Below are 24486 nucleotides of genomic sequence, written 5' to 3' on the forward strand. Positions count from 1 at the left end.
ATGATGGTTTGTGATGGTCAGAGTCGTTTTAGACGCTCCACGGCATCGTGGGAATTAAGCAAAACAGCAAAACCACTTGCATCTCAGCCTGGAAACTGATTTGTAATAGTGAAATAAAACCCACTTCCAAGTAACCATTAAAGAAATACAACCCTTTTCCTTATCAGTGTCACTATTATTATAACCCCAAAATGTAATTAGGAGTGTTTGCTACAATTTGCTGAGGCGGACACATTGGCAAGCTTTTTATCGTCAAGCTCAAAGTTAGCTGAGTGTTTTTGGCAAAGCTGCACTATTTCTTATTTATCTAGTTTCACAAATCATGTTCATCTTGAGAACACATATTTCATATACCACAAACACATGATGGAATAACACATGACAGAACTATCTTGGAATCGCATTCTTCATCTATGATGACATTTGGCCCATTCGGACAATTTTTCATCCAAAATATCCTTGAAAATACCGAGGTCATTTTGACTCACTGCAGGAATTAAATGTGGTGTTCACTGTGCTGATATGCCAGATTGCCACTCACGCACTGCGTGTGTGTGCGTGCATCTGTAAGCAAGAGTGAGGTAAGAGCACAGATTAACCATGGTCGATGATTAATACAACTTGACTTACTGACTTACTGCGAGCAATTATGGCCATGTCTTTTCTCAAGCTTGACTTTCTCACACTCGCTGTGGAACGCATGGGGGTCCTGAAACATGTGTGCACCAAACACACACATATGCCACAGATCGCCAGCCCACCCTCCACTCAACCTCAAAACCACAAAGGGTTAAATATAATCAATCTTCTTTAACAATGCTGTCAGGGCACTGTCTGAGAACACTGACAGAAACACACAGATACCCGCTGCACAATGATGTGTCTGGTGTGTGTGTATACACACCTCTTACAACTTTTGCACAGAAATTGTGTGTGAGCCATTCTTTTTACACATATGTACTGTATGTATGTATGCAGTATGTGTGTATTCAGGTGTCCATTTATATAAGGTTCAGAGTGTGTGTGCTCACTGTTTCCATAATTCTGCTCAATGTTAACGCTCTGCGTTCCAAAGTAAATATCTTAATCATGTGTTCCTGTCCTTTATGACGACCGCTGATATCCAAAAGATTTGTGTGCAGGAGCATGCATGTGTGCATGGCTCTATTCAAAATCAACCAAAACAAGTCTGTCGGTCATCAGACATTTCATTAAGTATGGGCTATGTATGCTTGCTCGGGTGTGCGTGTGCGCATGTTACCTGAGGGGATTTGTGGGACCTCCAGCTGTACTGGTGGCTATGGAGGCTGGCCAGGAGCACGTTCTCATCAGTGTCCACCTGACCAAAGCGCAGTGTCTCATGCGTATCATTACAAATAACATAGTGGCTGTAGAGCAGCTCCTCAGCCTCTGCGTTTCCATTCTGTCAGAAAAAAGAGAGAGATGAGCGGATGAGGTGGGAAGACAAAGAAGAAAGGAGAAGGAACAGGAAGGACATTAAAAAAATGCATTTATTTTGGAAGTTTGCATTTGTTGTGGGTGTCAAAACACATATACATGTGTCAACAATGCATGCATTTATAGACTTAACAATGAAGAAGGAAATTAGTGATATTATCAGAGGAGACAACAACATTTTAAATGGGGAGTGGTTCATCATAGCCTGACAGGTATTCCAGCTGCACCAATCTGACCTCTGACCTCTCCAGGAGGCCCGTCACTTTATCAATCCCTTAAATTTTTAAAAATCCTTTTTTTGAACAGCTAAATGTTGCCAGTTTGCACCTCCTGGAAACTAAGTGGGCTGCTGTGTAGGCATTCCTGTTAGTAAGTATCATCCCTATACTGTGTGTGTGTTGGAGGAAACAATATGATGGAGTCTGGCCCACCTACAACACCGAACCGCACAGAAATTCTTGCGAGTCATACAGGGATGCTGTCCACTCATACGTCACCTTGCATGCAAGAAGGGAGAGCTCACTGTCTGCTATTGAAAACAATGGTTTAACCAAGAGAGAGAGAGAGAGAGAGTGGGGTGTTTCTCCTGCATTCAGGAATTCAAGCACATTCAAAACAGCACAAACTATGGCTCTGAGCTGGATAGGGAACGCTTGGGTGCAAGGGCAAGCTTTACTTGAGTTCTTTCCAAAGGCTCTTAGGGCTCTGATGGGATCTCTTCTGCACACTCCTCCTTGATTCTTGACGCACATGAATGTAGTTCAGACAACTTCTCAATAACTCCTCAAGTACCCCAACAAAGAGGGACCTCAGCCTGCTGTATACTTTTAAATGGCTTGGGGGTGGGTGGGGGGGAGAGTGATGGTTGATGGTTAAAAGAGGCTGGCAGTAAAATCTCAGAGTTTCACTGCCAAGCACGTTCAGGGTCCTGGGGTTGTTGATGCTATTGAAAACGGATGGGAAAGTTTACACCATTAAAAGAACACTTGATGATAGATGTGTGTGTGAGAGAGGTAGAGAGAGCAAAATATAGATGGGACAGCTGCAGCAGTGGCTTTAAATCCATTTCCAGTTTTATAGTGGAACACTATCTGTGCTCCCTTTCCAATGTGACACTGCGATTTACAAACTTCCTGCTGCCATCTTAAGATGCCATTGCTAAGCCCGCTCTTTGAAGGTATCGTCTTTCTCCTCTGATTCACAAGGCAACGCGATACAGACATCAGAAAAGCTTCCTCCGGTAATCATATTCACTCGCTGACTGTCTCCGAGTTAAACGGACAAATATAAAGACAAAGATATTTAAACAGTCAACACGCATATCTTGTTAAAAAGCACAAGATGACAGCTTTTTCAAACATCGTCGACAGTATCAAAGGATCCAGTTTCCATAATCCACCCAGATACAATGACCTAGCTTTCGCAGAGCCTAACCCGGATCTGCACTGCACAATGGCTTACATATAAATAACAAGGTAACAATAAAATGTCTGGAAAACAGATTGTAAATAACGACACCCATTTAAAAGAAACACTCATGAAACAAGACACCTTTGAGGTGATAATGAAACCTGTAAAATGAACATAATGAAACACTTATCAGTTCTAAAATCACCAATATATTTCTGTACACATGACCAGAGCCTAAGAACCAGTAACATGATCTCTGAATCGTTTTCTTTCCGGCTACAAAGACAAGAAGAGAATCGTTCAAATATGGGAAGAACCCCCCCCAAAAAAATGAACAGGGGGAAAATTCCTGTTGTTGTCTCAATTCCACATGTAACAGTCTGTGAATGTTCTGTGAGAAAGCAGAGTGTGTAAATACTACTGGGCTTTTGTGTGGCTTTCCACCAAAGCCACTTCCCTGGGGTTAGGGTCTGAGGGTTAGGGCAGAGCAAAGTCTCATGGTGGGGCTGGGGGCTGAGAATTGAAAATAGAGGGCCATGGGGCCTGAGGTTAGAGTGGTGGGGTGCTGAGGTTTGGGGCACATGGGACTACTGAGTGCAAAGACAAGAGGCAGAAATATGAAGAAAGATAATAAAAAAATCATGTTTTCCTCATCTTTGGTTCCAAGCAACCAAAAGACTCCAGTACACCTCAGTCTCTTATCTCTTTTATACTAAGACAAAACTCAGTGAAGGCTCAACGGATGTTAGAGCCAACAGCAGCTCGGTTGGGGGTGGGGGGCGAAAGTAAGCCTGCTTACTTGGGGACATGCAGTATTTTACAACAGCCATAACATACATTCATGTTGATATTAATGAGACGCTATTTGGCCTGTGGACTTGCGATTGCCAGAAATCCTTTGTGATGTTATTATGGAAACAAGAGCACTTCATTTACCATGACTACAACTGTGTATTATTACCGACTATTGCTAAATGAGTGAAAATCACAAACATATACTACACTCGAGTGCTATGCATCTGGAAGTACTCCAGCTGTTCTGGTTGCGGTGGTCTCCTATGACCACGTCTGGGTTATGAGGTTTCAATTGTAGCTGAAGAATCTTCTCTATGTTTCGATGCTAACCCTGCAGGCCACATCACAACAGGCCTGCCTGCCAGCCTTGACACAAGGAAACATGAAAATCACTGAAACAATTACACACATTAGGATACCTCCTTCTGCTGTAGAAGGTCAGACACTCTTAATATTTCTGACTCTTCCTGATTACACTTTAGCTTGGCTCACGTTTTTCCATACATGGACAATATGGGCAAAGAGAATTTCTATCAAATCAAATCTTATGTTATCTTAAAGAATCTTTCCCTACAGTGCAGGATTTCACCAGTCAGAGGGTTAATTGCACCCATAAATGGTTCTGTCATCAAATACAAGACTTTCTTTCACTGGAAACCCCAAAAATGGAAACAATGCTCCATTATCAAGAAAGTTTTCAAATCTACTGAAGTGGACAAGAACTTTTTTTTTCCAAGAATCTGCCTTTCAAACTTGACCTCTGTTTACCCCCTTACTCCAGAACTACTGTAGCCACATGCAGCACATTTGCCTTATAATTACAGTGTTTTTCCCTTGTGTTCAGCAAAGTGGTGAAGGCTAGAGGTAGTTAAAAGGTTCTGTAGAAGTTACAAGGCTGCTGCTGTGTAGACCAATAAAGACAGCACAGCAAACTTAATCATTTAAGAATGAACGTGTAGATGCAGAGTTCAGTATTTGTATTTGACTAAGTCAATCTTTAAAGCCAACATTTATGTGAGTATGCATTGTAAAGCTCGGTTTGGGGGTTTAAGTCGCTGAGCCAAGATAGCATTCACACAGTCAGTATCAAATGAGGTGCGCCTGAGATCATAAGACCAACTAATAACCCAAGTAATCACGCTTGGCATGTTGGGTAAAGCCCAGCACGGATACCAACATGTCTGTAACACTCCAGTAAAGCTGCAATATGACCTTTCATTCTAATAAGACTAATGCTCTCAAGTCTTATTTATGACTAAAATACTCAGCAGAAATAGGGAACATTAACTAGCTTGTGTTAAATGATGCGATCATGAAGCCATGGGTCAAATATGACCAATAACCTAACACAGTCGGTTAAGCGCTTTCGATGAGTCAGTGATGCCCCTGAGTGAAAACAAAGGTATTAAAGCTGCTACACAGAACAATCATTTAATACTATGTTTTCTATATAGCATGCCTAATTTTATTTTATGCAGGTAAAAAAAAACCCACAGCTGTTCCTAGGAAAACAAGAACTATTATTTCTTTCACCTGGCAGTGAGTTTTTGCATGCATGTAAAACTATGAGAGTGCCTCATGTCTCCAGAGACCAGTATATGAGTCAGCACAGCGAAGCTGAGCAGAGCAATGATAGAACATACAAAGCCAGGGAAACCAGCATGTGTGTGTGTGGGTTTGTGTGCGTGTGGAATAGACAAGTGGGTGGAGGACTAGGGCCAGATGAAGTCTTGGCAGGTGTCACCACTCAAGTTTTACCATGTTTTAATGGGCATCACTTCACACACAAATATCCTGGCTACCAGAGGCAGTGCTGAGAGCTGGGAACTGAGAGATGACGAGGACCATAGAAGCACTAGAAGCCCAAGAACAGACACACTTAGTCAGAGTTTACAGCAAACAGAAAGGCAGTTCCATCCTGCAAATTTTATTACCACTGGCATCCAACCAAAACCATTCTCATGAAATCTACTTCGTTATTAGTTTGTTTAGCTGATACTCCATCTGGGACAAAGGCATAGTTTCTAAATGTACATGCATTTTCTAGAATTTCCTCTACAGACTGACTAGTCCCTGGCTCTAAATCAAATAATCCTACGCTAATGTTAGAATCAAACATCAGGGGAAATCCCTTGTTAATGTAAATGTCTGAATGCACCAAACTGCTTAAATACACAAGTGAAAAAATCATCCTCCAACATGTTCTAACCAAAGCCATCGTATCACTAATCCTTTGGTCGCAGCCACTTCCTCTTGCAGTGGTGAAATTTTGGCTATATAAAAAGAAAATGTAACCTCTTTTGCTTTCAACATTAGCTTTATGTACAATAGACGAGACACTGAATGATAACTTCTGCTTTAAGAACCCTCAGAATTACACAATATTTTTAATCACCAAAAGCAATATCAATAATCTATAATCGACAATTAAGCTGACTTTTTAATTGATTCTTATTTTATTCTTTGGAATATGTCTGTTATGCAGCTGAAATATCTGGTGTAGTATATGAGGAGTGTTGCAGTTACCTGTTGCCAGCTGTGCAGGGCAGTGTCTACAGTGTGGATGGCATACTGGCTGACATTAAGTGCCACTGGATCCACAAACACATTCACATCAAAAGAGGTGTTTTGGGGGCAACAGGTTGCTGTAGCCTGGCCCTGAAATACAAGTGAAAACAAATGAATATCAACGTTTGGGAAAAAAAAACTTTTGTAAAGACAGAAGAACTATGTAAAAAGCTGAGCTCAACCTGTAATAGACACGGCTGTAGAAGCTGAAGGTGTGTTAAGTTTCGGTACTCCAACAGCTTGCAATCTAGCTGAGAGGAAAAACTGAACTCCTGACAATGACGTGGTCCGTAGCTCCACTGTCGCAAGAAGACTCGTGGCTGCCGAGCACCTATCCCCATGAACTCTTGCTCTTGAGGTAACTTCCGGTCTGGCAGGAAGGGATGAAGCTGTCGAGATGGAGCTGGAGGAATGAGAAAGATAATTTTTTTTACTTAATATACTGAAACAAGTAACAAAGATTAAACACAAAATGGATTAATGTAAATCAAATCCACATGTGAACAGATGTGAGTTTTAAACAAGAGGTCAATTAATTCCATTAAGCAAAAGGACACTTAAGCTGTCAATCAAACAGAGGGCTGCTGAGGTAACAGATGATATCTGAGTGTATTTTACTGCTACCATGAGAGATCAAACACAGAACAAGACAAGGTAGAGTTTTTTGGAAGTCAACTTCTCGAACACCTAGGTAATCCCTCTTACTAAACCCAATATACTTCAGACTTGGAAGAGATTTTGTTTTGATATATTACAAATCTTACCTGTACCCAGCTGTTCTAGGTGATGACAGAGGTGAACTTCCAGGTGTGCTAGTTGCAGGCACACACCCAGGGACGGGACGAACCAGGGTGCAAAACACGAGTCCACTCGGGTACAGGCTGCCAGTGCAATCGGAGAGACCAGCTGATCGCAGGGTAACTGGGACCCACACTCACTATCCGAACTGGAAGTGAAATGTTGATACAGAAAGCCGACAATATTTACAAACGATCATTAAAGAGACTGCAATAAATGAGGAAAATTTTAAACTGACAGCGCCCTGTGAATATAAAATGATTCCATACGGAAATAATATCGAGAAAAATATCCTAATATATGACTGGGATTCAGTACTTGACAGTTTTAAAGAAAACAGTAAATGATTTTCTATCAAACGTTGTTTTTTTTTTAAATAACAAAAGCAATGGCTCAGCTGTGAAATAATGGTCACAAAAAAAAAGAAAAAAAAAGGAAAATCAATGGACTTATTAAAATAATCTGATTCTTATTAAGAGTGGAATGCTTTTGTGTTTGTGTACAAATTGTGTGACATCCATCTCAGGAAGCACACTGAGACCAGCCATACAGTTACTGAGAATTCAAAAAAAAGAAATGAAATAAGGTGAAATGTGAAAGAGCTTCCTCGCTGTTAGGAACATTATTACACATGCAGTTTCCAGGAGAAGCCCTCCGTGGACATTAATTGCATGTCATGGTTGATGATGTTGAATGGAAGGTAATTGAAGTGAATGACCATTTGCTCTGTAATTTGCTGCTACCATGATCCACCATAAAAACTCCAGCAGGAAACGCTCAAGACCTGAAAAATGCTGGTGCAAGCAGAGCACTCCTTAAAAAGATAAGCATCATATGTTGACAATTTTCATTACTTCCAGTTGGCAGGGCAGCCAAGTTATTTTTCTGGTGGAAACTAAAGTAAGGCAGATGAAACGAGGGAGTAAGGAAAGGGGGATCAATTTTGATCAAAAAAGACAAATAATTTAAACATAAAGGAAATGTAGTGTTCGGAATATGATTGTAATGAAATACAGATGTATATTTTGCTTTACACAGTATCTGGTCCTGAAGATTTTTTCTGTTGCTTTTCTTACATGTTTTCTTATTCCTTGCTCTCTGTTTTGCTCGAGCTCTCTAAGCCACACAGAATGTGGGCTCGGCAACGCTCTTCCGCTAAAAGTTCCCTAAATCCCAGATGGAAGTAAATAAGGGGAGGGAAAAAGAAAAAAAGATTAAAAGAAGGAAGGAAAGAAAGAAAAAAGAACAAAAAGAAAAATCGATGAAGGTCGGAAGATGTAACAGTAATGAAAAGAGGAAGCAGTGGCAGGGAGTAAAAGCGCGCTCTTTGGGGTGCTATAGTATCTTGCAAGCCTCGTCCAACTCATCCCATCCTAGCTCAACCCTGCCCAGCCCAGGCCAGGCCAGGCCTAAGAACTTATGAGCCAAAGGGGGCCTGACTACTCTCGCTTCCCGTGAGCTTCCCCTCGATTAGATACACTCAAGGTAAGCAGGAAGGAATCCGGATGGGCCCTGACAGGCACTTGGTGTGCTGGGAAATCTCATTAGGCCGATCTGAACGCCTTCCAAGCCCGCTCCCTGCTCCTGCACACCAGATGTGGGGCGAGGGATACATTCTACTTCTTTGTGCTCAGCAGCCTGGGTGCACTCTCCTTCTGTTTTTTCTCAAACAGGACGGCACACGGTCTGTAGGTTCACACACATACCAGTGTGTAGACATAAACACGCTCTCATATGGACAGTTAAAGCAAAATTTCCTCACCTCTGTTCATCTCCTCCATCTCCATTATGATTGAGTACTATCCTCCACAGGTCTGAGGCCACCAGCTCCTTCTGCTGGTTGGTGAGGCTGAGGCTGGGCAACTGCAGCTGGCAGGCACAGCTCTCTGATAGGCTGAACTCCCGATATGGAACAAAGGTTTGCTGGAGCTCATCCCAGTACTCTAGACTGCATGGTACCTGAAAGCAAAGTAAGTAAAAAATATAGTAAATATATATAATTATATATATGTGTGTGTGTGTGTGTGTGTGTGTGTGTATCGTAGCGCTTGTAGAAATTGAGATTTCTGGAACTTTCTGGACTCTTTAATCATTCTTTGCTTCCTGTTGCCCCCATACAGCCAGCCTGCATGTACTACTCACAAATTAAAACTATCGCAGGTAGTTCAGAGCTTTGACAAAACTGTGAGGAAACACATTTCACAATGACATCATGAGGACCTATATAACCAACAAGGCTTTTTCGAAACCCTCTGGGTTTCCTTATAGCATTACAGTTATACTAAGCAATTTTCTGTTAAAAATACTAACTTAATTTCTTATTGTGGCTATTGAATTTGGGCACACAATCAAGTGAGACCTCATTATATATAATTGTTTCTATTGCAGATGAATGCCACAGATTCCTCTCTTAAACAGTTGCTTTTGATCCATTTAATAAAAGCATTTAAGAGAAACTCAAGTTCTTGAGAAGGACACTTAAAACTTGAGTTTAGGTGTTCAATTGTTTTGAGAGCCATCTCAGGGAGCCAGGATATTCAATTCAAATCAATTTTATTTATACAGTGCCAGATCACAATAACAGTCGCCTCAAGGTGCTTTATATTGTAAGGTAGACCCTTCAATAATACATACAGAAAAAAACAGTCATATGACCCCCTATGAGCAAGCACTTTGGTGACAGTGGGAAGGGAAAAACTCCCTTTCAACAGGAAGAAACTTCTGGCAGAACCAGGCTCAGGGAGGGGCGGCGCCATCTGCCAGGACCAGTTGGGGTGAGAGAAGGAAGACGGGACAAAAGACATGCTGTGGACGAGACCCAGAGATTATGACTGAGGGTTAACAGTTTAATCTCTTGGTATTTGTTAAGCATTACACAGTTGGCTCCTAAATCCCTACACACACTAGCTGTTTTTCATACTTTTGGGAAAGTTTAGTCTGCTATTACGGAACAGAACAGTTGGAATTTAGGATAAAACATCCTTGATTTAGTTATGTACTATAATAGAGTATGGAATGAACTATAGGTGAATGAAATGTACAGTGCTGGGTTAAGCGGTCCCAATAGATACAGCCACGCCCAGACTTAAACTAATTAATCATTTGCTGTGAGATAACAGGTAATATTTCTGTTCTGTGGATCCCCTAGCTGCGCATTAAGCTACGGTAGTCTGCTAATCATTAACCATTGATTCTTTACTGACCCTTAAAAGACATGGGGAATCCCCATCTCAGAGAACAAATGAGCAAGTGATTTTTTTTTTATGGCATGTGCATTTCAACCTTGAATTTTACTCACTTCAGACACAACCGATCTTTAATCTCTCGTCTAGTTGGAAAAAATGACAGCGCTTTGACCACAGACCACCAACACAGCAAGCTGACAACTCATCTCCATAACAACATTTCATGACCACAGCATAACTAAACACCCAGCAACAGCATGCTGCAAGACGGCCATTAGCATTGAAGTCCTGGAGCCGTTTCTCACACTGAATAACAATCAGTTTTTGAGTGTTTTCACATTGAGTATCATTGATGTGATGACTGGTAGGGCTCCATTCATTCCTCTCACACTGTACCAAAATTAACATAAAGGTGTCTGGTACCCTCAGTGAAACCAAGCACCTGCAGATATTGGCTACTGATGGATCAGTAGTGGCAGTGCACTGAACGTGAACACAACTGAGGAATGCGTGTGTATGCTTTGGGTGCATTAGTACTGTCGGTGTGCATATGTCACATAAGACAGTCCACTTGTTTACCGGAGGCATGAAACTCCTGAGACAATTACCAAACTCCTGGAACTGTCAGCAAGTTTGTGTGTGTCAGAAGCCTTGTGCTCACAAAATGTGTGCATGCATCCATATATTCATGTGCAGGGCTGTACTGTTACAGAGGAATGGATGAGGTAACTGTAGCTTACATCATATAATCAATGTCACACAGGTTTTCCTGGAATCAACTTCTCATAATTGCACCTGACAGAGTTGTGCACCCGCAACCCCCAACGCTGAGCCATTGGAGCGGAAACTCGCTGAATCTCCACTGAGAATTCCCTGAAATGCATTGCTAAAACACCAGGCGTGCTTTTTTTTTCACCTGTGATATTTTATACACATGACGGCATGCAGAAAGGGATATATGAGGTGTATATATATGGTACAGTAGAATACATTTGCATGGTTGAATGTACGTCATGTTCCCCTTCACTTGTGGTGCAACTTTGGAGGAACGTCGAGATGAAATCGATAACCAAATCCAAAAATGTCAGAATGACGGAAAGAGGAAAAAAGGAGTTTTCTTAATGTGTAAGTTGAACATCTGGCACTTGCTTTCAGGAGGAGAAGGCACCTATGTATAATTCAAATGGATTGTGTATATGTGTTCAAGAAGAAAACGATGTATAATTGTACATATGAAAGAGAATATGCATGTATACGTATGTGTATACACAGGTGTGCGTATGTATGTGAGCGTATCATACAGTCTGGGCAGTGTCAGTTTCCGCTGCCTGATTGTGTGTGTATCTTATCTGATAAACAACATGTAACCCTGAATAGCTGACATTCCCTTGGCTGCATGGGTCGAGATTGTGTTTTCCACAAGAACTCGACAGAGTAGGCCTGGCACCACGACCGCGGGCAAAACATACGCCAAAAAACGATCTGCTATCCTAAATTCCAACTTAATGTTCCATTTTGGGTTTGCTTTAAATCCGTGAGAAGCTACGGTACTGTGCAAAAGTCTTGAGTCACCCCTCATTTCTTTATATTGTGCTTCCAAGAAACCGCACTTTCTTGTAGTTATTTAAGATGATCTTGAGAAATGGTTCTCTAGTCTTTCTGAGAGACCCGCAAAGTTTGTCTTTGTCCATTTTCTGCTTTTAAATCATTTTTAGTCCAGTCCTTATGCAGTACCTGACCCTTTTATTTTGGGTTGAGACATTTAAGATTGACCCATGAATCACTTAATGATTAAAAGAAAAAGGCAACTAACTCAAATGATGGACCAGTAACAGAAAACTTAACAAGACCATTTTAAATTCTATTTAGGCACTTGGTTTTTTTTTTATTGCAAAAACACATAATTTGTTTGCATTTCTTTACTTCAATCTATGAAATATTCTAAAGATAACAAAGTTTGAGAGAAATAAAATAATACCACCAATAAGATGAGTGTTGGTAGCTGGAAACTTGGTATATATTCATGGCACATAGTGTGCAGTATGTCCTTAAAACATCTGAGGAAACTGAAGAAATAGAGGATAAGAAAAAAAGAAGAGCCAGGCCTAAGACACTATCTACAGCAGATGAACTGTATCTAAACATTTTCTTGTTAAGAAATAGGGAAAAAAAATCTAGCAAAGATCTGAAACAGGACCTGAGAGATGCGTCTGGATTTTCAGTTGATCCATCGACTGTTTGCCAAAATCTCATCAGTAATGGTCTCAGTGGAAGGGTGCAAATCCAGTGAGAAAATGCTAAGGTATGCCACAATACACAAGAGAACTGGACTGAAAATCAGTGGCAACAGGTCTGATGGAGTGATGAATCCAAATTTGAAATTTCTGAGTCAAATCATTGTCAGTATGTAAGGAGGTGGTCAGGCGAGAGGTACAACTGTGAGTGTCTACAGCCATCTGTAAAACACAGGTGGGGGATGTTGAAGGTTGTGTTAAAATTAATGGAAAAGTATCATCTGATTTTGATGTTACTGGAACGTACTCTGATTGGCATCAGTTTCACACTGCCAATGGAGTAAAAGCATACCTGGACAGAACAACACACAGTGAAACCCTATTAGTCATGGGCTGGCCTCCCTAGAGCCTGGAGCCCAATATTATTGAAGCAGTGTGGGATCATGTTGATAGAGAATGGAACAAAAGGCCGCCAACATCCAAAGAAGACCTCTAAATATCCTTTGTGAAGCCTGGAGAACTATTCCTGAAGACTGCTTAAAGAAATGACAAGAAAACTGCCTCAGAGAGTTCAGACTGTGTGAAACAATAAGCATGCTCATACCAAATATTGACTTTCAAGCTTGTTAGACCTGTATAAACTCTGCTTTTGCCTTATACAAAAAAGTGCTGTATTTCCATGTATGTCTGCAGATGTTTCAATAAGTCACTGCACCCATTTCAGATTTTCTTGGCTAAAAAGAAAGAAACGTGACTCAAGACTTTTGCACAACACTACATGTTAAGCACTTTTTAAAAACTATTTACAAATGTTATATTCAGAAGTGCTGGCAGCATTGTGCATGTATGGATGATATTTCCATTCATATAATTCACCTTTGTTTCTGAGAACTCAGGACTGTTCTCTACATGATTGTACTTCTCTCAGTCTGACTGCACAACCACAATTTCTCTAAAGGTTAACTAAAGGCAGGCAAACTAAAGCAAATACACAACATACAGAAATTAAGTCAATTTCCATCACCAACCCAGGTGTGATTGCTACAAATTCTCAAGTATGTCTGTGCAACTGAAGACTCCCTCAGCTCGCTCTGGGGCCGTGGCTGCTGACATCCACAGCCATGTCTGCCATTACTTTTATTAACAACATCAACAGAGCTATTAGGTCTTCTGTTATTTCACTGATGCCTATATGTCTAAAAATTCCACTGCTTGCTACCTCTTATCAGCCAGCAGACAAATTGAATTGACATCAGCTTGAACAAATGTTTATTCAAGAGATGTAATAAAAATTGTAATGAAAATGACTCCTGCTATGCTGTCTCAGGTGGGCTGATATATGTTAACATTAATCAGTGTGGAAAATCAGGAATAAGCCCATGCAGAGATCTTCATGCTCACTCTTTTTTTGTGTTTTTACTCTGTTCTGCCAAACTCTTATAGGGGGACTGGAGATTTTAGTGGATGAGGTGCAAAAACTCCAGATCAAATTAACCACATGGACAGTCTTTTATTTTTATAGTGCATTAGCTGTGACTAATGCAGGTCCGCTTGAGCACTGTCCTGCTACAATAATAGTTATCTTGGCTAAAATTCCACCTCGCTATTTCTGGGTAAATGTGTCGCTCTGAAGTAAAATACCCAGTTGAGTACCCTGTTTTACCTTCCAACATTTCTATTCATCGGAGAGAACGAGTGCATCGGCGGAAAGGGCGTGTCACAGATGTGAAGCTGATGGTGGACCTGTGTTTCATATAACATTAACAAAAACAAGTTATGGCTGAAGGTTGGTGGCTGATCTCAGGCTGCAGTGTTTTTATGATACCGCTCGCAGGCCAGAGGGGCCACGATGGCATAATGGAGGCCTGCTGGGACATGAAAGGCTATCCCCACAACGCCATGCACGCAAACAGCAGGGGAGCAGATGGTGTGATTTTTTTAATAAAGTCAGAGTAATTTGGAGAGTGAGTGGATGATCACAATAACACAATTGCATATTGTGAAAAGTCGGCATGGACAAAAGGCAATTGAATGAGACAAGACTCTGTTACATTTACTTTACTGGATGCTGTGTCTGAACTCGAACTTTTATTCTCTGCTTTAACACGCTCCATCTCCTCCAGCTCCCCTGAGCTGGGGTCAAGCTGAATCATAGCTCCTGTGTTTGCTCCATGGTTCCCAGGCCCCACAGAAGCAGGAGGAGGGGAACACGAACAGGATGGACAGAAAAGAGAGCAAGACGAACACCTGCTTATGATTCAGAGAACTGACTGCATGTAACAAGAAGGTGACAATGAGTCACCTTTCTCTCTTATCATCGGTTCATTGCTTCGGCACTCTACAGGTGGGAACCTGTGGATGCTCCATTAGGGATCAGATGCTTTTCAGCGGCAAGAGTCCCCCCCCCCAACCAACCACCAAATTCTGACATTGCTCCCCTTCAACCGTACGTAAAAACAGCTCAGGCAGCAATTTGACTTTGAGTAATGGAAGGAGGTTTGAATTCCCCCTCCGAGATACTGGAACCAGTTGGGAAACCACAACTATTTAAATGCAGGAAATCTTGATTTTATAAAATGTTAATATGATCTGCTCTGGGGACAAGCGAGCAGCAAGGCTCAGAGCAGGAGCCCCCCCCCCGCCAGTACAACCCTTCATTTATTCTGAAGAGCAGGGGAAAGTGGGGAAGGACTAAAGGAAAGGAGCAAGGGGGGAGTGTGACAAAAGGGGGGGGGGGGGGGGGTAAGTGAGGAAAACCGATCGGAAAACCTATTTTTATTTTGTTTACATGCAGTCCTCTGTCCACCTGCTATGTTTAAAAAAAAGAATTACTTCATAAATGACAGAGAGGAATGAACACACAGCTTAATGCTGACTATCACTCGCCCTTAACTACTTATTTCTTTTCTTTCCCTATGCCTCTCACTTTCCATTTCTCAAAATCTATCAGCCTCCATCTCTGCATAGCCACATGGTAATTTTAGAGGCCTGAGAAATTATGACTGCCTTCTCCCTCTCTCTTTCTCTCTCCTCAGTCTTGATGTAAAGTAAATGAAATTCCTTTGGAATACAAACTAAGCCATTACTGTGTTTTGGAGTTTTATGGCTGCATTTCCGTTCCCCTCAGCTGGACTTTCTTTCTGGTCCTGGGAGGAATTAAAAAAGCGAATTAAACGAGACTGCTGATGTTTCCTAAAAGGCAACGCGTTACCATTATGTCACTGGGGCTACAATCAATCAAACCTGGGACTGCAATAACTTTGGCTGATGACCAAGAACTTCAGTTAAAATAACAACCGTAAATGTAATTTATCTGTAAACAGATATCCAATATCTTAGAATTACTTTCACGTCTAGTTTAGCAACAACATATTTAGCAGTGTTCAAAAACGTACAGGAATAGCGTTTAACACCGAATTTAAATCAGTTTAAACAAACAAACACATTGTGTGTTATGTCCTACATTTGTACTACTACCAGCAGCCAGACCCATTGCTCTATGAACATGCTGCAGCATCGTTTACATGGATGACACAAAAACAGCAGAGAGACTCATTGCTTACTTTTTGATCCTTTACAGCTGGCTCAGCAGTTTTACAAGTTCTAGTCCTTTCTAATAGAAGACAACTAATGTTGCACAATGTGCTTTATAGATTTCTCTAACTTGTCAAATGCAATGGCTTCCATTGCTTTTCTCTGCAGATGCTGCATCGAATCCCCACATGAAGGAGTTTTAACAACAGTTGTGTGCTTGGGGCCTCCTCTTTTCACCACTATCCCTGCAGTAGCCTCAACACCTGATTCCTTTTAACAGACTTGTCAGAAGAGATAGGACCATGCCACATGACAGGGGAAGAGGAGCAGAGTGGAAGATGTGGAAACCATATGTTCATCAACCACTGGTTCCATAACTCCTGCTGTGTAATACACACAACTCTAATACACATGTCTGTAGTCACAGGCATTATCTTTTACGTACTGGCACAGGCATATGTAGTAATGCAGACGTAAATGCATGCTTCTTATTGACATCATGCATTTTCTGTGCACAGGACACATATGTGTAATAGTAACACGCATTATATTGCAGAGTATACATCAGGAAGGACGTACAGTTCATTTTTTTCTGCCTGTCATTTCCAGCAGCTGCTAAATAATCAACATCCTCTTCCTTGGAGTAGAGAAAGTGTAGCATTGTCACACAGATCCTCTCACACTGAGGCTTCTGTAGGCATTATCAGAACTGCAGAAGACACCACCCCCTCTATGGTCATATATATATATATTTCTTTAACCCCCTTTCACTCAATATTCTTTCCTATTCCTCCACCCACAATAACCCCTCCCCCCAATCCCAACTCTATCATCACATCTTCCTCCAACTCTCTCTCCTCTACACACATCAGCTCCCTCTTATTCTCTACTGTAACTCAATATGTGGCCAATCAGCTCGAGGGTTTGCTCAGGAGTTTTGCTCATTACAGACTTTACAGCTGTGGGGCCTCGCTGAAAGTCAGACATCTGCAGCACCTTCCAAAATCTTTCCTCTCCTGGGCCAGCACACATAAACAGACAGAATCGGTACTGTAGGTGAAATGGCTATGGGAGTTCAGGAAAGAATGTGAAAGATAAAGAGAGGAGATGGGGAGATGAGAAACCTATGCTGCAGCCGGAGAAAAATAGGAGAAGGAAAAGACGAGGGCATCCAAGCCCAAAGCTTCAAACTGAATAAAAAAGCTAAAAGCCAGTTGGGAATTATTTTGTCATAGTAAAACTTTGTACACTTACAATGTTATAGCCATCAAGAACTAATGCTAAACTGTTGTTACAATAATGTAATCTTTGATCGGCTGTCTGTATTTATGTACTTGACCCATCCTTGCATCATATTTTGAGAATCTAGTGGTAGATCATTTATCAGTCGCTATACAGCTGCTTCTCAGTCACACAATTGAATTTAAAACCACAATAACAAGGCCATTCAAATAAAATCAGACCAAACACAGATGGCTTTGACTGGGCTAAGAAGAGAGGGTGACAAAACATGTTTTGCATGTTCTGTTCCCACAAATTCAATTCCTAAAGGAATGGTCAAAAATATAAATCCAACCGACTGTTGCAATGACACTATCAAGCACTGACAAATGTCATATTTCTGTTTCAAGAAAAAAAAAGAGAATATGGAGGAGGATGCAAAAGAACACAATTTGGGATGAATCTTTTCTTTAAGAATGAAAAGTTGGAAAGAGAGGATGGGGAAAGAGAGGATGGGGAAATGAGTGATAGGAGGAAAAGTGGGATGTCCTGTCCCCCACTGAGGCCCCGAAGGCTCGGTAGCTGCTGCACCCTGCCAAAATATAACCTCATCTGTGCTTTGAGACACCTGGCTATTCACACCAGAGCATGCACGATGACTTCCACAGCTGTCTGACCATGTATTACATGTTTGGAAAGACAGCAGGGGTCTCTGTCATTCAATAACATGCAGTGTATAGGAGTTCTCATGACTCATGTCAAGGGAATCACAACGCCCCCCCCTGGTCCAGCTCTACGACGCTTTATTTCCCTTTTAGTGCAGGTGATGTTAAGCAAAGACTACTGGCAGAGGTATGTGGATTCTCTCCTAATCTTGCATCTTAGTATCTGACTATAGCATCTGCACAATGAGCTGGACCATGGATTGGTTAATGCATTACTGTTCTTTGCTTTTTTGGAGTTTTGGAGTAAAGGCAGACATATAAGACATATACTCTCTATATACTATGGAAGGGACATAATATAACATAACATAAGATGAACGGCTATGAAAAGAGAATGCAAATACTAAGTGCCTTATACCCGCATTCTCTCTAATGGCCACCAGGGGGTAAAGCCTGTAGTTGAAAAAATATTTCTGGTCCTGTAGAAGTCTCTAGGAAAATGTCACTTGCACCGACTTCTGTGAAAAACCTTTCCTGGTGGGTTTGTGGGCTCATTGGATGCCTATTTTGAAAACTTTGGTTATTCTAAGTATTACGCAAAAGGCTATCTTTTTGATTGCGAACGTTACTCGTCAGATCTGGTTTCAAACCCCGGGCGTCATTTTCTACCTGCAAGACATCTCCCAGGTCTGCAGTGCTGATCTCAGGGTCTTCTGTGGTGTTGAAGGGAACAGGTGTTATCCTGACAAAGGTAAGGACACGAGGTTCTGGGTATCTCCACAACATCACCCCTGGGGTATCGTCTGTCTCGCTGTAAAACACCACCTCATGTGGACCTGGCAGTCTCTGTGAAGCTGCGAGGAAAGAAAACAAAACAAAACAAAACAGGATTTTATTTAATTTGTCAGTGATTTTCTGTTGTGGTTATACTTCAGAGCAAGACTTACAGACTAAAAAGAGAAAACACATGACGGGTAACAGAAAAAAAGTGGCAGAACTAAAACAGCAAAAAGTAAACAAGGGGCAGAAATTGATTCTGGGGCAAAAACCCGCTGATACACTGAACTGAACAGAAATCCGGTTTAATTATAAGAGTGGCCTCTTTCCCCCCTGAGATATAGGTTAAAAAAAGCATTCTTTGCACTTTTTCTCCTTTTGGTTCAAAGGGACTATATTTAACTTGCATCCATGTTTTGTGTAGCAATGTTTGCATGGTTATTTGTACTATGGTATCTGAAACTACCAAAACAATTTTGCCTCAGAAATTGCTGTGGATGTTTCCATGCTTTCTGAGTGTTTATATGCATAAGGAGCCCTTCATAAACATAGTGGCTGAGTAAACATTTTTGCTATTGAGTAAACGGCCATTGATTGAACCACGCCAAGCACCTGCAAAAGCTGGAGAACGCTGGATCTAAACCTCTGAGTGGTGTTTTGACTCACTTTGTGGCTGCTGCTTGGGATTCAAGTCCTTTGGAAAAATGTTTATTTAAAAAAAAAAAAAAACAGTCAAGCAGAGAATTTCTGCTTTGTTTGGTTCCAGGGCTTCACAAGTTGAAACTTTTGGTTTTGTATAAAACCATTTCTTGTCTGTGCTCTCTTAGAGGTGGACAGCATATTGTTCTTCAACAAAAAGGGCAGATGAAAGAACAGGCAGATACATTCATGAGGTTTTGCTTTCAACTGAGAGAAAGTGGGTTAGAGACTCATTCTGCCCTCATTTCCACCAAGCTTTCATTTACTCTTCCTGTCCATCTACCCCATCTATCCCTGTCAGACCTGGGGAGCGGCACTTCCTGGTCTCATTGCTCTGGGGCCCAGTTGGACAACATGTTGCAGACAGATTGTCCTCTTGGTTCTAGTTCACTACTGTACTTTTTTTTTCTGCTTCAGCCAGAATATTAAATGCATCAAAGACCAGTTGAACAGTGCAACAAACAAAGACTCAACCACAGCTGACAGAGTGGACGGTTGGTCTACAGCCAGAGAGAAGTTTGATCCTCTGTGTATAATGTTGCTGTGTGTGTCTAAAGGACAGCGCACACAAAGCACAAAGAGAGGGAATAAACACCATGTTACTCAGAGTGGAAACAGGCAGACATGTCTGATGAAACTTCTTTTCACACAGGGCTTTGATCTGACTTTGATTTAAGTCGATGTGTATCTTAAGTGACATCTCACTTTGTCACAAAAGCTCTTTTTTTTAGTTTGTCCAACTCACTTACACGAATATATGAATAAACAGCCATTGTTACTGTTTATCCTATGGACCGAAAGTTATCAAGAAACAATTACTACTATTATTATTACATTTCAATCTCTGTTCTATGAGCCGCACATCATCTCTACATCAGATCAACATACAGCACATTGACATTCACCTGAGTCCTGGATATACTGGAAACGTCCTGTGCGTAAGTCATCTGAGCTGTGCTCTGTCCGAGGAGAGGGAGAGCCTGGAGACGGAGGTGGCTGGGTGTGGCAGGCCTTGCCTTTAGCACAGCTTTCAGCTGAATCCCCTTTCTGCAGGTGGAAGTAGGCACGGAGGTGCTCCTCTATCAGCTTCAGGCAGTTCAGGTGTTCCTGTCCCCAAAAGACCTGTTGTTGGGACAGAACAAAAAAGGTGAGATGACTGGGAGAAAGGATTAAAAGAGTAAAAGGGGAGCATAAGGAGCTCCAAATGGGGAAAAGTCGAAAGAAGTTAAATAACAGATGGGCATGAGGATAAGGCTACATGTTACAGACTTCTGGCTCTTTCTTGAAAAGCTGCATCAACACTTTCTTTTCCAAAACAGGAAGAGAAGGAGTCAGGATTACCCTCATCATCACCCATTCACAACCTTACCAACATTACCCAACACAACCTTACGTCTTCCCCACTTATCCGCGGCATTCCCCTTCCCCTGTTCCATCAAAGCAAGTCTGCCTGGGGTTTGGACCAAGGACCAGGAATCTCTGAGTCAAAAACTCTGCACACATGGAGCTGCCCGACTGCTCGGCCGCCGCTCACTAGCTTTGCAAGGGTGGGTTATGACTAAACTCTTAAAAACAGGAAAATTTGGGGATTTTTTTTCCCCCAAAAGTTTTCGGAAAGAGAGCACGAAAAGAAGGAATCTGAGGGAATTCCGGTGGTTTTCGTACAGCACTTGATTAAAACACCACAAATGCCAATATTTGCAGAGGGAAATGTATGATTACGTATTAAGTGTTGAGTTGCGAGTGATGTTTCTGTTTGTGGGCACGCAATAAGAGCATTAGAGAATCATTGAATAAAAGGGGTCAGGGGGTTCCCCCTGAGCGAGTAATGTGGAATAATACACTTGTAATAATGTGCTCAGTCAGTCACATTGAAGAGGGACTTTTCAGTGTGGGCATTATGTAACTTGTGACAGGAAAAAAGCCACACATATTCTCCCCCACTTCCCAGCCTCTATTAATAGCTTTTTAATATTCCACCACTTAACCAGTAGATATGACTCAAATGTACAGTGAAATTACAGCATGTAATTTCTACTGTCATCGCTTCACTCCAAAGAGGACAGAAGCCATGGTGAATTAAAAAGGAATATCAGATTCAAGAGGAGTGTTCAGATTGTGAGAAGCTATGATGTGAGTGGGTGTCAACATATAAATGCTGTATGGTTTAATTTGGAAACCAATGACAGTTAAGCGGATGTTTTAGTGGGTGGTAGGTCTACCTTGAGATTAAGACTGGTGTTGAGCAGGAAGAAGCTCATTAAAACATTTACAAAGCATTCTTCAGAGAGACTCATTTCCATCAACTATCGCTGTGCCTGATAATTAAACCTATACAAACCTGCAGGAGGCCTCCCTTCAGGTCTAGTAGCAGTTTGGGGGGGCCGGGCTCGGGTCCAGGGCTGCCACTGTGGCGACACCAACGAGCCTCTAAGGAACTGCTGCAAGAAAATGGTCCCAACAGTACACGGCTCCGCTCCTTTAGTCCAGTTCTCACCAACACATCTTTTACCTCGAGCAGCACAGAGGCGGCCTGAATGGCATCTTGGAACACAAAAGAAGTAGCAATAAATGTCATGCACAGCACAGGGCAGAACTAAAGAGAGAAAACAGAAGGTAAAGGATAAATGGTTTGTGGGTAAAGTAGAAGCAGGCGCTCAGTAATTCTACAATGGAAAAAAGGACAAAGATTCAGACAAATGGGGAAAAGTCGAAAATCAATCCTGGTTTCAAAGTGAAATATCGATACCTCTAACGATGTATAAAAACTAACACTGTTCATTTGCAACTGGGCCAGACGAAATTAAAAGACATAAACAACCGAACCTCAAATATCAGCTGCACAAATGCTTGCCTCTATGTTTTTGCACTGGTCAATTACAACAGTCTGGCACTGTGATAACAGAGCAGCAAAACATACAGTGCAGTTACACCAACCACATCCTCCTGGATATTGTGCTCGCCTGATGTTAATGGCATAAATACTTGGCTCTCTGGGGACGGAAACAACATTACTCTTCGCTCAGAACAGGCATATGTAAATGCCTTGGACCTCGTGTTCTGTGTGCAGATAACCAGCTAAACTATATTCAGTGTTAAGCCACCAGAAACACTGAGATTAGACAACATCTGGGTGTAAAATTTACAACACAGAAACATTAGTTAATATAATGGGGCTCCATGAGTTCATTTCATGGACAGAGGCACACTGGGGTATTTGAAACAGTCAAACTAATCTGAAACTGCATATTTTTGTCTTTATATTGTAAATTGCTAAAGTAAAAGGTTTAGCAGACACGTTACAATGAGAGAAAAGCCAAACACCCACTCATCCTGTAAGCCCCAAAGGTAGCAAAAGCCCCAGCTTAATAAGGAAAGCTTGAAACATCATCTGTCCTTTCCATTAAAACTGAGACGCATCATTGTGGTCACGAGCTCTCCTGAACTTGTAGTTTTGCTGCCATAACTCACTATACATGACAACTAGCTGTTGATGTGGGAGGGCTGATCAGGTCAGTTATAGCTACAGCGGTGGCAGCCCATTTGGAAACCTCAACACTGGATGACTAATAATGCCCTGAGAAGTGGTTCTTCAAACATGTCTTTTAACTCGAGACATTCTCACTCCAGCTGACTTGGCTGTTAGTCTGGGAAAGTCAAAGAAAGCAACACCTGTTTCTGCGTCTAGCAGGCAAAACAGTTTTTGAACTTTGTCAGACCGTTTTATATTTCTTCATAAATGTGACCGAAAACATCATCGTTTTTTCACACAACACCTAAAAGCCAAAGAAAGAAGGAATACAATTAATGAAATGACATAAAAATATTACTCAGTCATTTATCTGTTAAGGAAAATGACCCAGTATTACACATCTCTGTGGAAAAGTATAAGAAACTCTAGTTTTAGCATTCAATTTTACGGTAGATGGGAATTTTTAATTGGTGGGAGAACAATCAGGTGGGAGTGGGCGCTATGGTGAATGAACTGGGCTTTGAGGAAGTTGAATCATAGCACAAACACAGGAGATCGCTAAGGACTTCAGGAAAAAAAATTGTCAATGGTTCGCCAGGCTGGAAAAGGTTACACAACGTTCTCTGAAGAGTGTGGAATCCACTGATCGACAGTCAGACAACATGTGTACAAATGAAGGGAATTCCAGGGCATCGTTACCCTTCACAGGCATGATCAACCATGCCAAGAGTGATGTGGGATCCCTGGTGGCTTCTAAGTTACTAAAAGTCTCTCTTGCAAGAGGTCATCAATGCAGCATCAATGAGGAAGACAAACCAATGAGGAAACCAAAGCTCTCCAAACACAACACTGCTCCCTACTTGCAATTCACTAATGATAATTAGGACACCCCAGAAGGCTGTCCTGTATAAAAGATAGCATTTTTAGTTTAACTGAGAAGCCTCAGGTTTGGTAAAAAGGAAACACCGCACTGCAGCACAACAACCTTATTCTATCTGTGAAACAAAGAGGGATGGGGTTTGATTTGGGCCTGTTTACTGGATCTGGGCCAGGATGGCTCACCATCATTGATGGAGCAATTATTTCTCAGAAGAAAGTGGGTCATGCAGCGATGTGATGCTTAGCAACAAAATAGTTAAAAAAGATGAAAATGATGCCTTGGAAAAGCAAAGTCAAAGTCCTGACCTTAATCCAACAGTTCATGGGAGAAAAAAAACAATGATGTTTTGCACATTAGATGTGGCTAATGTTGCTCAAAGCGGTGTTCAGGACTGATCGGGAGAAAGGTTTAGCTGCAGTTATGAAAGAAATTGAAAGCAAGTCTTCATGCTTCAAGATATTTTACATTTCAGCAATAAGGAATTCAACCCAGAACTCAGTGGTTCAAAACTGGCCATAGGTGCCAATGTAGGATAAGATCTGGGAACAGCAAAAGAAATATGATTCATATCATTTTCACACTCAAACAGTTCAGTGAGCCCTGAGGTCCCGTGAACAGGGACACCGTTATCATGGAAGACAGCAATCCCATTAAGTCTCAACATAAGATAAAGGCAGTCAGAACAACTGTGCATTGAACTGCAGTGATACCTCTTTTTAAGGAAACAAGTAGACATGTAGCAAAAAGCTGCCAACAGCATAACAGAGGCAATGTATCATCAAACATTCAG

The 24486-nt window shown here is 41.5% G+C and overlaps 1 protein-coding gene across 4 annotated transcripts in view; it reads right to left on the reverse strand.

Moving 5' to 3' along the window:
• Nucleotides 1–24486, reverse strand: part of LOC120722020 (vacuolar protein sorting-associated protein 13B-like) — a 296860-nt gene that overhangs the window by 43004 nt on the left and 229370 nt on the right. For all 4 annotated transcript variants that reach the window (XM_040012723.1, XM_040012725.1, XM_040012724.1 and 1 more), the window contains 8 exons: nt 21686–21888; nt 20250–20466; nt 18538–18722; nt 8792–8988; nt 6996–7177; nt 6414–6634; nt 6190–6321; nt 1262–1423 (listed from right to left, as the gene is read on the reverse strand). In XM_040012723.1, the coding sequence (XP_039868657.1) occupies nt 1262–1423; nt 6190–6321; nt 6414–6634; nt 6996–7177; nt 8792–8988; nt 18538–18722; nt 20250–20466; nt 21686–21888 (1499 nt within the window). The remainder of the gene's footprint in view (nt 1–1261; nt 1424–6189; nt 6322–6413; nt 6635–6995; nt 7178–8791; nt 8989–18537; nt 18723–20249; nt 20467–21685; nt 21889–24486) is intronic.

The sequence above is a fragment of the Simochromis diagramma genome, unplaced genomic scaffold (assembly GCF_900408965.1).
Source record: "Simochromis diagramma unplaced genomic scaffold, fSimDia1.1 OVJJ01000618.1, whole genome shotgun sequence".
In the NCBI taxonomy this organism is placed as follows: domain Eukaryota; kingdom Metazoa; phylum Chordata; class Actinopteri; order Cichliformes; family Cichlidae; genus Simochromis; species Simochromis diagramma.